Source organism: Vespa mandarinia, chromosome 10 (assembly GCF_050613455.1).
Source record: "Vespa mandarinia isolate Hongniang chromosome 10, ASM5061345v1, whole genome shotgun sequence".
NCBI lineage: Eukaryota > Metazoa > Arthropoda > Insecta > Hymenoptera > Vespidae > Vespa > Vespa mandarinia.
This window is the reverse complement of record NC_140819.1, coordinates 930,001-942,395: the sequence shown is the minus strand read 5'-3', so window position 1 is coordinate 942,395 and position 12,395 is coordinate 930,001. Positions and strand designations below refer to the sequence as shown.

Here is a 12,395-nt window from a genome sequence, read left to right as displayed (position 1 = left end):
TTCAGCGTTCATTATGTATTGGCAAACAGGGCACGAAGGTAAAAGAATTTGGAAACGGTGACAGGGAACAGGGACAGATCGGGAATGGTGGAAAAGCGAAGGGGTTTGCGGATGGGGCTCAAACGAGAAGAAGTAGGATGTAGAGAGGGAATAGGGGGGAGGGAGGAGGTAACAGGGATAGGGTTTAATCTGCTTTGGCTTGAATTTCAAAATACGCGATGGCTAATGCATATTGCCTTTGGCATCGGTCCAACTTTCCTATGCGGTGGAATCCTCCCTCTTGTCCTCTCCTACATCTCCATCATTTCTCCTCTCCGCACGGTAGCGTCTCCTTTTTAGCCTACCATACCCCAGGAAGCCCTCTCCCTCTCAACCAGTACCCACGCGAGTCCACCTATGTGGCCAATGTAAACTCATTTTGTCATACATTAAACGGCGCGATCCTCCTCTACCTCTTTCTCCTCCTCCTCCTCCTTCTCTTTCTCTTCCTCCCACGACCGAGCTGTCTCCAGCCTCAGCAGCGGTGGCTGTGTCCTGGCCTCAAACGATATTTATGCCATATTAATCGGCTATCTCCTTTGTATGCGCCTGCATACGACTACGATCGTCCTACCGAGTGTGTTCCTGACGTCGCCCTAAAATCCATCCGGCAAAGCAGTCAGCTAGATCCACCTCGTTCATTCTCACACTATTACTGCTACTATTACTACTACTAATACTAGGACAACTACTACTACTTCTACTGGTACTGCTACTGCTGCGGGTGCTGGTGCGACTGCGGTTCTGCTGTTGCTGTTACTACTACTGCTGCTGTTGCTGTTGGTGCTAGTGCTGATGTTGCTACTTGGGCCAATTGCAGAAGTCGGTCATGAGGCGTCAATAGCTGCCTATGATTATCCGGTTAGCAGAAAGGATGTAGTTATTAGTAGCTTGTTCGCAAAAGAGAAAGGCTCGGTCTCTTCGTCTTCGTATTCCTCTTTTTTATTCCATTACTCGGTGCCAAGGTGCATGGAGACTCTCTTTGTTCTTCCTTTTTTGGAAGACGATGGAAGTCGATCCTTTATGGTCTTATTAAACTTTAAAGATCCTCTCAAATTGAAAACTCGAGACGATGCACTCCTTTTTTCTCTCTTTTTCTCTCCTTTATTCTTTTCTTTGTGCAATTCATGCTCTCTTAAGATGAGAAAAATCACATTAGATATTAATGATCGTGAAAAACGGAGTAATTGAAAGCACGAACGTTGCAATTTCGTATAAGGATCGTCGATGACAATGACTTAATACTTAATTTTTCTTTGATGCAATTATCTAATATTTTATTTTGGAAATTTGAAGACAATAGAATTTTCATAAAAAATTTTTCGAGAAAAATTATTTCTAATTATTCATAATTTATAAGTATGAGAAATTTATTTTTGATATTTAACGATAATGTTTTAAATAAATGTTTTATAAATAATAAATATATACGTGCTCACACACAGACACACATTTATATATATATGTAAATGAAAATTCTCTGATTGATCAACAATATGTTAACTTGAGCGGTGACGATGCAATTGCTTACAATTTATCTCTGATCCGTTCCCTCACTATCTCTGAGTATATCGATCTATCTCCAATCAAGCTACCGCGGACGATAAATTCAACCTCCCTTAATTCCTTTTCCCTTGTCGTATTTACCATCGTTTCTCGTGGCCTGATTAACGAACGCTGTCACTGGTCTGCATTTTGAACACAAAGTTTGGCAAGGCACGTCGAGCATAGGCCATTCCGTTCGATCACGAAACGAACGAAAGAATGAAAGTGGAACGAAAGTCGTTTGGCCGGACGGTCGAACGTGTTCGAGCGACGCGATTAATAGTATCAGCTCTTTCGTTCATGTACCAACTAAAGATTATTTCTTTCTTTATTTCTCTCCCTTCCTCCTTCTCTCTCTCTCTCTCTTTTCCTCACTGATTTTCATCATCGATAAATTAATAAATAACTATATTTTTCGAAAACTTTATTTTCGACGATGCAATTTATTTATACTGCAAAATTGGTATTTTTCATCTCTCTCTCTCTCTCTTTACCGTCCTCATTCTCCCTTTATCGATAGGATCAAAACGAAGTTCTTTCGCTCTGATTCGTGATCCCAGATATGCATTGATCAGCCTAACTGAATTTCTATTATTTGATCTCTCCCATGTACTGTTTTTTCTTCCTTTTTTCTTTCCCTTCTTGTTTTTGTTTTCTTTTCTTCTTTTATCTTTCTTTCTTTTTTCATTTTCTCTTTCTCTCCGTTTTCTTTTTTTTCTTTTTTTTTTAGTTGACACTTGCACTTCGATGAATTCGTAAGGTCTTTCTCTGCGAGAGCACGATAACGAATTTGACGTCAGCATTTTTCATTCGATACATGCATATACGATATTCGCGGTTGATTGAAACTTTTGATGGTGTCTATGTATGTACCTCCGATACATGTGTTTTTCATTACCGATTACCTGGCTATTTGAAAAAATAACAAAATAAGAAATCTTTCATAACTACTGACGTACTTATTTTTAGATACTGACATTTTCATACGAACTCTTTTTCCCTGTTTCTTTTTTCATAAACGTAACATCCTACGACATAAAGTATCTATCAATAAAATTCTTTTGGAAGAATGTACTGTTTATCTCAAGGAAGAATGGTTTATCAGAGTGAGAGAGACAATGATTGGACGCGAGAAGATGTCACAAATTTTCTATGAACGAAGATACGAGATTCGATTTGCAGTGGATCCTCGTTCCGCTCGACTGTCTCAGTGCATAAACCTCGACATATGTACGTGACACACGTGCGCACGTTAGTTATCGTTTTGCGGCTCGACCGTGTTCTACTTCGGTAATTTTATGTCTCGTATAAAACCTCTGTGTACGTGGACCTTTTACCGGGTAGCAGCTTGATCTATTTTTTGCGATAGATCTGTAAAATCGACGATATTAAACAAACCAAAGTCCTAGAATCTTTTCTTTATACCGGATTAAGAAAAACGTTAAACGAACTATAGAGACTTATCTTATTATTTTTCGATGAATAATCGACTTCGAAAAGAAGTGCTATTTTATATAATTAAGAACATTATATACTTAAGAAAACAACATTATATAATTAAGAAAAAAGTACAACATTTATACAGGTAATAATAATAATAATAATAATAATAATAATAATAATAATAATAATAATAATAATAATAATAATAATAATAATAATAATAATAATAATAATAATAATAATAATAATAATAATAATAATAATAATAATAATAATAATAATAATAATAATAATAATAATAATAATAATAATAATAATAATAATAATAATAATAATAATAATAATAATAATAATAATAATAATAATAATAATAATAATAATAATAATAATAATAATAATAATAATAATAATAATAATAATAATAATAATAATAATAATAATAATAATAATAATAATAACAAACAACAGAAATACGAAAATAATAGGTAAACAAAATAGGAAATAAATGAGCTGTATTATCGGTTAAAATTATCCTTTTTATAGTAGGTATATATTCCCTTAATGAGTTTACTTGACGTTACAGAATTAATCTATCATATCGCAAATTTATTATTTTTTTGATCCAGCAGATAACACAGGACAATAAATTTTCTAATTAATAGAACTACTTTACACTCGATCACTATTCAGTACATCTAGTTATCGATAAATAAATATTCGATTGGATTGAATATAAATTTATGAGAACGATCTTTGATATTAATAAATGGATGTTCGTCGTCGAAAACGTCGGATTTCAATTAGCGAAAAGAAAAAAGGAGAGAACAGGTAATAGGTTAGACCGTAGCAACAAATCAAGATATAAAAATCTCATTTCCACGAGCTGCGAAGTGGGATTCGGTCCGTTAAGTGGTTCAATGCTCGTTCACAAACACTGCCACAGACAGACGGTATATAAACGAGCTATCCGGGTCTGTACCATTCGTTTTCTTCACTTAATGCATCTTAAGCCGAACTTTTTAATTCGACAAATACGATGCGCAACGCGGCATCGTCGACTTCATCGTTGTCAGTGGCTTGCGCCCGATACATTACCTACTTAAAAACAATAGCTAGGCCGCAAGCGTTTTCCGACAATGTATTTCCGCAAGAGGGAGTTACTTTTCCTGATTCCCTTTAAATGGTGACAGTGGCTTTGTTTTTAATGCGAGTGACCCACTTGGCCCAACGTCCCATTTTGCCCCGATATTCTCTATGCCTCCAGGTAAATAGTATACTTCCTCGCCTACGAAGAATCTAGTTCTTTTTCCTAATCGATTAATCGTTCTCGATTTTCTCGATATATATATATATATATATATATATATATATCGATTCAAACAAACGGATAGGATTTAAATAGTTGGAAAAAGAAGAAACGAAGAAATCAAAAACCGTATAAAACTTCTCAACGTAAAATTAATACGTTTCAATCGTAGCGCCTATCGAGAAATTTCGAGCAATCGATGTTATATCTGCCGATATAATAAAAAACGTATAAAAATAAATTCTCGAAAAAAGTCCAAGAGGTATCACTCTACACGTTATATCTCTTCATTGTAGTCAAATGTAATTTCTTTTTTCTTTTATTTTATTTTTTTTTTATTTATTTATTTATTTATTTTTTTTTTCTATACAATTCAATACTATCCAAAGCTATCTCCGAACATTGATGCTCTCGTAATGTTTAAACGATCAAATGTGTTCGTTGCTTCTCTTGATGATACTCGTGCGCACGTATGTTCTTGCGCAATATATACACACATTGCGCAAACACATACTCATATGCATACACACACACACACATATATATATGTTTGATGAGAGTCGTATGAAAAGTGGAGCGCGGAAGAATTGTGCAGAGCGACGATGCGACAAAGCAGCTAATTGATCGATCAGTCCTTTACCCGCGACTCGACCGTTTGCCATCCTTGTAATGACCTCACGACCCGCCATATTATAACGTTATACGCTGTAAACAGAGTGGATCGCACCTTCGACGTTCCCTGTTTATTACCTTCATTAATGTATATATGTTTTCTTCGTTGAACGCACATGCGCCCTTTTATACCATACAGTTTATCTCTTAAACGCATTAAAACTCAAAACTTTGCGAGCACGTGTATCGTTCTGTCTCTCTCTCTCTCTCTCTCTCTCTCTCTCTTTCTCTCTCTCTCTCTCTTTCTCTCTCGCTCGCTCGCTCTTTATTCATGTATTTATCTATCTATCTTTTTCACCCTCTATTTTTCTCTCTTTCTTTTTGGTTTTCGTAATCTCGAACACAGCGACAAGTGCAAAAAAGACAAGCTGATGAAAAAAACAAAAATAAAAAAAGAGAAACGTAACGCTAGCTGGTACTGATACAACGAGCACAGTATGCATACATATAGGGTGACCGCGTAAATAGGAACAGGTTAGGTATCCCGACATTAAAGGGGATGGAAGGAAAGCCAAGCGTTTGCTTGTATTACTTTTTAAAAACGTTCTCGCTGTCGCTCTTCTTTTTTAATGTTTTTTTATCCGCCTAGATTAATTTCATTGAAATATAAGTTTTCTGTTATTTGTAATAAATATTATATTTACGAAGAGAGGAAAAGAGAGAGAGAGAGAGAGAAAAAGAAGAAAAGTAATAGAAAAAAGAAAGAAAGAAAGTAATAGAAAGAAAGAAAGAAAGATGACTGCAATAATATATAATTTATTTTTAATTTAATGGCTGTGAAAGTTGATTAGAAACGTGAGGAATTTTGAAGTTTTACGAAGTTCGAGTATACGAGTTAATTCTTGGATTGGCTTTTTTATAATTTTGTTGGCATCTTGTATGTGTTTACTTCTTTTTAATGGACATTTACAATAATGTTTTTTTTATTCTTTCATTCATTTTCCTTTTTGATATACTTTTACCAAGTTCTTTTTCTATCCTAGATGCATTTTGATAATTATATATTTATCTCTTTTCTGTAATATTTGATATACGTACAGATGAGTACTAGTTTTTGTGGACAGTACAGTAATCCTTAGTAAATATGCCAGAACAGTATTGCATGCTCTTAAAAATACAGGACACAAATATAATTCCATGTCAAGAGAATTGCAAAAGGTCTTTAAGTATTATTTCTTTACATTGAAATTCGATCTTAATTACGCGCCACATTTTTTTAATCATTATAATCAATACACGCTGTTTTTTTTTTTTAAATAACGCATTTATTTTTAATATTCAGTTCAGATCTTCCGTAAAATATGAATATATAAATTTTTGTTTAAATCGATTAACAATAACAACAGGTTCGATAGATCGAACAATCATATTGAATAATTCGATGTTTTAAAAGGATCCATCAAATATTTGTAATATTCCGATAAAATTCGTTCTTCTTGTTATTCTCTATTTGTTTTGTTTTATTTTGTTTTGTTTTTTTTTCTTTTTTTTTTATTTAACATAGCAACGAATAGATTAGATTTCTTTAACAAGGGATCGTGGCCCGCAATTTGAAAACAGTAGACTTTTATTCTACATTATTCGTTCCGTTGACTAAAATGTCGAACATAAAGATTCACAAAGTTCTTGCGTACGATATTTTTCGATTTATATATGGAGAATGTCAGACTCCGTGCGAGTCTATCCCGAGAGAAGCCTTGAATTTCCATAGAGGACACGTATTTCGGTTCACAAGAAAGGAAAGTTGCGGACATATGGACTTTCTTCATAGCTTTTTGAGTTAAAAGTCTGTAAAAAAGTTCGGCGAGCGTTTCATAAATCTTTGTTTTTTTTTCTTTTCTTTTCTTTTCTTCTTTCTTCTTTTTCCTTTTCCTTTTTCTCCTTCTTAATCAACTTTTCTTCTGATCTACATAAATTTCACCAAAGCCTCTGGAAATTGGATTGGTGTTGGACACCTTATAGTTGTACGTCTTCTCGCTACTACTCATCTCTACATAGTTCTTCTTTAATGTTCGCATATAAAGTGTATAAAAACTGGATTTACAAATAGTACACGATATGGTTTTATTTTTTTCCAAGTAGCTCGTTTGGAATACTTATATAAATAGAAAAGTCATGTTACTGAAGGTTATAATGATACTTTATGATTTGTTAGAATAAAAGGACAATTCTTCGAGTCAGTTTTACGATTGATTTCGTTGAGTTTATCGAATATAACTACAAGAGAATCTGAAGTTAGTTGACGCTGAAAAAAAATATTTCGTACATCGGAGGAGATCGATTGTGACAGTGAGGATCGTATCGATAAAACGGGATTGTTAAATCGAGCTTTTCCTAAACTAAAAATGGAAATATATTTCAGTTTTATAAGACCTCTACTTTTCACATCCGTTAGAATATCCAATCTCTCTCTCTTTCTCCCTCTCTTTCTCTCTCTTTCTCTCTTTCACACTCTTTCTCTCACTCTCTCTGTTTGTTCTAACGTATAATCAAGCCATCCGATATTTCCTATTTCCGATTGTAGTTAAGAACAGAGATCCGCTCTCCTTGTCTGCCCAGGATGCATAGCAGTTACTTTGGCCGATAAAATTTTCTATTGCTTTCGGGCGATATTCTCATGAATATTAACAAACGTAATCTAACGGACGATTTATATTCATAGATTTTCTCTTCTCTTTTCTTTTCTTCCTTTTTTTATTTTTTTTTCTACTACTTATCACAACTAGAAAAGCGTTTCTTTGTTTTCTTTTAAATCTTTATCATTGACTATCTCCATAATAGTATCGTCAAATTATTAAGTAAGATATTTTTTTTTTTTAATAGTTCCTTCATATTTCAACGATTATTCTCATTTTAATATAATTCATTGATTAAACAGTAACATAAGAAATTTTACAATTTAGCAATTCACGTCGAAAATCTTTAATTACCTGTTATACATGAGAACGTCCGGTTTCCAAAGTCGATGCGGAGGGATCCTGAGATCTCTGACACCTCCATACTCTGAGACGTTCCACCTCATATTAACATCGTTCCATTCCTGAAAAAGAAATAGAAGAAAATAAAATTATATTTATATTTTTCTAAGATAAGAAATTAAAAGGAATACAAATTAAATATTTTTAATATATTTTTAATCTATTTTTAAACATTACGATTGATAACTGACATTTAAAAATAATTATCGTTATGTTCAATTATAATCATTTGTGAAGTCATTACAATTGAACTGAAATACCTATGCATTATACGGAATAATCCTATTTTCATTCGAATCGCACTGACATTCAAAATTTAATTCGCAATCGAGATCATACAGTTTGTAAAACGAGTCTAATCATGTGCTTTCTTTCAAATTTAACGATAATTCCTTGTCCAATGTAGAAAAAGAACATTTCAGGAGTGTTAAAGCATTTTTTTTGGTTTAATCTTTGCCCGTACGAATTTGAAGTCATAAATCCTAGTTAAACGGAGTCACTTTTTTCATTCCTATTCTTATTCAGTCTACGAGAAAGAAAGAGAGAAAAAGAGAAAGAGAGAGAAAAAGAGAGAAAGAGAGAGAGAGAAAGAGAAAGAGATAGAACGAGTGCTAATACTTTACTTAGAGTTGGTGAAGAAATTTTCTTACTAGTTTTACGCTGAGTTTGGGTTTTCGTGAGAATGCGAAGCGGTTTAAAAAGTTGATGAAATTTCATGGAGAAGAGCAAAGAGAATATTTCTTCCATTCAGATTTTTTTCTCTATCAGATCTGTAATCGATCGATTAAGGTCGATAAGAACGACTAGTAATAACGTTCAACGAAATTTATCTTTGGTGTCTTTTCGTGTAGTATTTTTAGTTTTCATAAAAATTATTATAAAAATATAGAAAAATAAACGTGTAATGAAAGAATGTAAAAACTCGAAAAATGTCGAACAAAATGTGATCATCTATACGTTATAATATCGCGAGAAAAAACGATAAGCTGAGATAGAGGGAACTCTTATCCCACCTTTATCCATTTCATCTTGTTGAATTATACCCTAGTACGGATTTATAGATCAATGGGATACTTGAGGATGCACCGTAATCGATCTCATCTCACAGGAATCTCCTTGAATTAGGCGACCTTTGAATTGCATCCTTAGTCTGCACTCAAAAGCTTAAATTATTGAGCCGTGTGAATTTCAATCTCTTAAGAGTTTCGCATTGCCTTGCATATTTCGTATCATATCTATTTTTTGTCGACTCGAATTTAACATCTTTTATCAAATAGATAACAATGTATATTCACGTAGAAAAATAGAAGAATATCAGTAAACTAGTATATCTCTCTTTTTGAAAAAAATAATAAAGAATATAGAACGGATATACCGAATGCATATTCAATATTGAATATTTTATTAAAAATAAAGTACAGCAGAACGTCAATTATACGATTAATAAGAATTAACCTTTATAATTATGTTTGTGTTCAATAATTAAATTAATGGATATTTCTGCTTCCTTGTAGCTCATCGGATTTATTTTTATATGAATTTGATTTGGATTATTTTATATGGATAATAAATTATCCATATAATCAAAAATATGTTATTTTCTCACAACATTTCATGTTAACGAACGTTTTATGGTATAAAGAAATTAATGAGGATCGCTTTGAACGAAAACGTCGTCAATAATACGAGGTACAGAGCTTTAATTAGCTATTTAAAATGAATCGAAGTAAAAGAAATTGGCAAGAGATAAAAGAAGATCGATCGAAGGATTAAACATTTTTATTCGGCTCGCCGCGAATTAAAAACAAACTCGTTTATCACTACGTCAGAAAGATATATCGAAGGAACTTAGAGAAACGAAAGAACGGGAAATGAGAATGAGAGAAAGAGAGGTTGTTTTAAAAAAAGAAGAAGAAATTGAGAGAAAGATATAGAGAAACGGCTGCGTTGTTTCGCACGTTGGAAAGCGATCTCGAGATGCCCTTCGCAAAGGGATGTCGAAAGAAGTGAAGGGAAAGAAGGGAAGATTTCCTATCGCGTTCGCAAGTAAAGGCGTTCGTGGATGGCTTGCACGGTAGAATAGAGCGTCGTTCAGGCTGACAAGGGGAGACCACGATATATAAGCCTGGGATTTCAAAGTAAGGTTGAAAATATGCCGGTGAATAGAGAGTTAGGGAGATAGCCTAAAATATTTTCTTTCCTTGGCAAATTGTTTTTTTGTCTTTTTTTCTTTCTTTCTTTCTTTTTCTACAACAGTTTCATTTCAACTTGAGAATTTTGTTGAATTGGATCGGACCTTTTTCTTTTTTCTTATTTTTTATATATATATATATATATATATATATATATATATTTTATATCATCGGAATAATTTCTTTTTCGAAATATATCTTCATTTACTATAACTTTTCTCTACCCTTTAAACTTCTAATCTTATTTCAAAATCCTTACTTTACATGTTACAGGCTCTACTTGTAAACCATTAGATTCACACCCATTAGTCACTGACCCCGATTGATTAACCACTGATGGAGTATGCCGTCGGATAATTAATAATAGCCACATCGGCACGTTGGTTTACGTTCCACGCATAGCGCGTTATTATATACGTACATATGCATTTGAACGCACGTCTCTGGAAGATTTACCGATCATCCTTCCTCAATTCCGACGATCAAACAGTAATTAGTTGATGGCTAAGAAAATTAAGATCAAAAAAAGAGAGAGAAAGAGAGAGGAAGAGATAGAGATAGAGATAGAGATAGAGATAGAGATAGAGATAGAGATAGAGATAGAGATAGAGAGATAGATAGAGAGAGAGAGAGAGAGAGAGAGAGAGAGAGAGAGAGAGAAGAGGGATAAGAGATGAATAAAGGAGAAGAAAGGAAAACTCAAGGAGGATAAAACCTTTGTAAAAATTCTATAGCAAGCCGTTTTTTTGAACTTAAAGGAGGGTTGTAAATCTCGGATAAAAAGATGGAAGAGATATAAGAATGTGCAAAAGAGAAAGAGATAGAGAGTTAAAGGTAAAGAAAGTTACTAGAGGATTCGAAGAAAGATTTTCTTAAGTTCTTTTCCTCGAAAAACTCTTCCGGAGAATAGAGCTACGTACATATCTATATATGTATATACCCGATAAAATTTTTTTCGTTGTCGATTCAAATCTCCGAAGTATTTGTACCGGCTTGTTGTCAGGTAAACGAGAAATCAGAACTGACCTCTTTTAAAATGCAAACTCCTTAAAAAAGTTTCCGTTTTGTTGTAGCAAACTCATAAACAAACCCTTCTCTTTTCACGACTTCTCCTCGATATTTTACTTCGAGAAAGTGAAATGAGAGGATGGATAAGTACGAAAGGACTACTTGAGACATTCGTCCCTCCCTCTCTCTTTCTTATATATATATATATATATATATATATATATATATATATATCAACGGTAGATGCCAGCTCGAGTGGACGGTTGTTATCGCAAACTATACTCACGAAGTGCGAATTTTATCGCTCCGTCTCCTTCTACGATTTCTATAAAATCTAGAGATTTTCTATAGAAATATGATATCGTTTAAATCTAGAAATGACACTGGCAGATTTAGTGTGATAAGAGGATGTTATTCGTCTCGTAATAACGTTGTAATAAGTTTGTAATACACTTCGTGATTCAGTTCATTCTTCGGACCCAAGGAGAAGCTAATTAAAATGTCACCATAATTAAGGACGCTGTGAAAATTTTCTCAACTTATCGTCGTCCTTTTGTTTTCGTTGGAAATTCTTCTAGCAATAAACTCGAAATACGACAGAGTAGAATTTTCTATATCGTTAATTTATAATAATATAATAAATATCCAGTTAGCGCGTATGCTCTTAGTAGCTCAGATGAATATTTTCATCGATTTTCGTCGTGGCTGCAGGCAGCTAACACGTTGCTAGCCGACCGTGCGACGTCTATTTTTATCGACGACGACGACGACGACGACGACGACGACGACGACGACGACGACGACGACGACGACGACGACGACGACGACGACGACGACGAAGACGACGACGACGACGACGACGACAACGATGACGACGAGGAACGAAGAACCATATCTCAAAATCGGAAAAGATGTTAAATTCGATAAGCGAATGGACCGAAGAATAGGAGGAAAATAACGAACGAACGAAGTTATTAATGATTTTACAAGAATTAAAATTTTCCTTGATAATCTTTTCTATATCGAATTGTAACTTTCCAATTTTTTATTATCGATTGATTATTTTATTAATGTTGATAATTATAAATCAAACGATCAGCCATAATAAATATTTTCATTTATGTAAAAGAGATATCACTGTGATTTAATGATAAATATCTATAGATATCTACATCTACAAAATTCATTTAAAAATCGAGTTTATATACGCCG

The 12,395-nt window shown here is 33.5% G+C and overlaps 1 protein-coding gene across 4 annotated transcripts in view; it reads right to left on the bottom strand.

Moving 5' to 3' along the window:
* Positions 1-12,395, bottom strand: part of nAChRa7 (nicotinic acetylcholine receptor alpha7 subunit) — a 131,761-nt gene that overhangs the window by 12,896 nt on the left and 106,470 nt on the right. For all 4 annotated transcript variants that reach the window (XM_085659562.1, XM_035873285.2, XM_035873283.2 and 1 more), the window contains one exon: positions 7,936-8,045. In XM_085659562.1, the coding sequence (XP_085515688.1) occupies positions 7,936-8,027 (92 nt within the window). In that variant the 5' untranslated portion in view covers positions 8,028-8,045. The remainder of the gene's footprint in view (positions 1-7,935; positions 8,046-12,395) is intronic.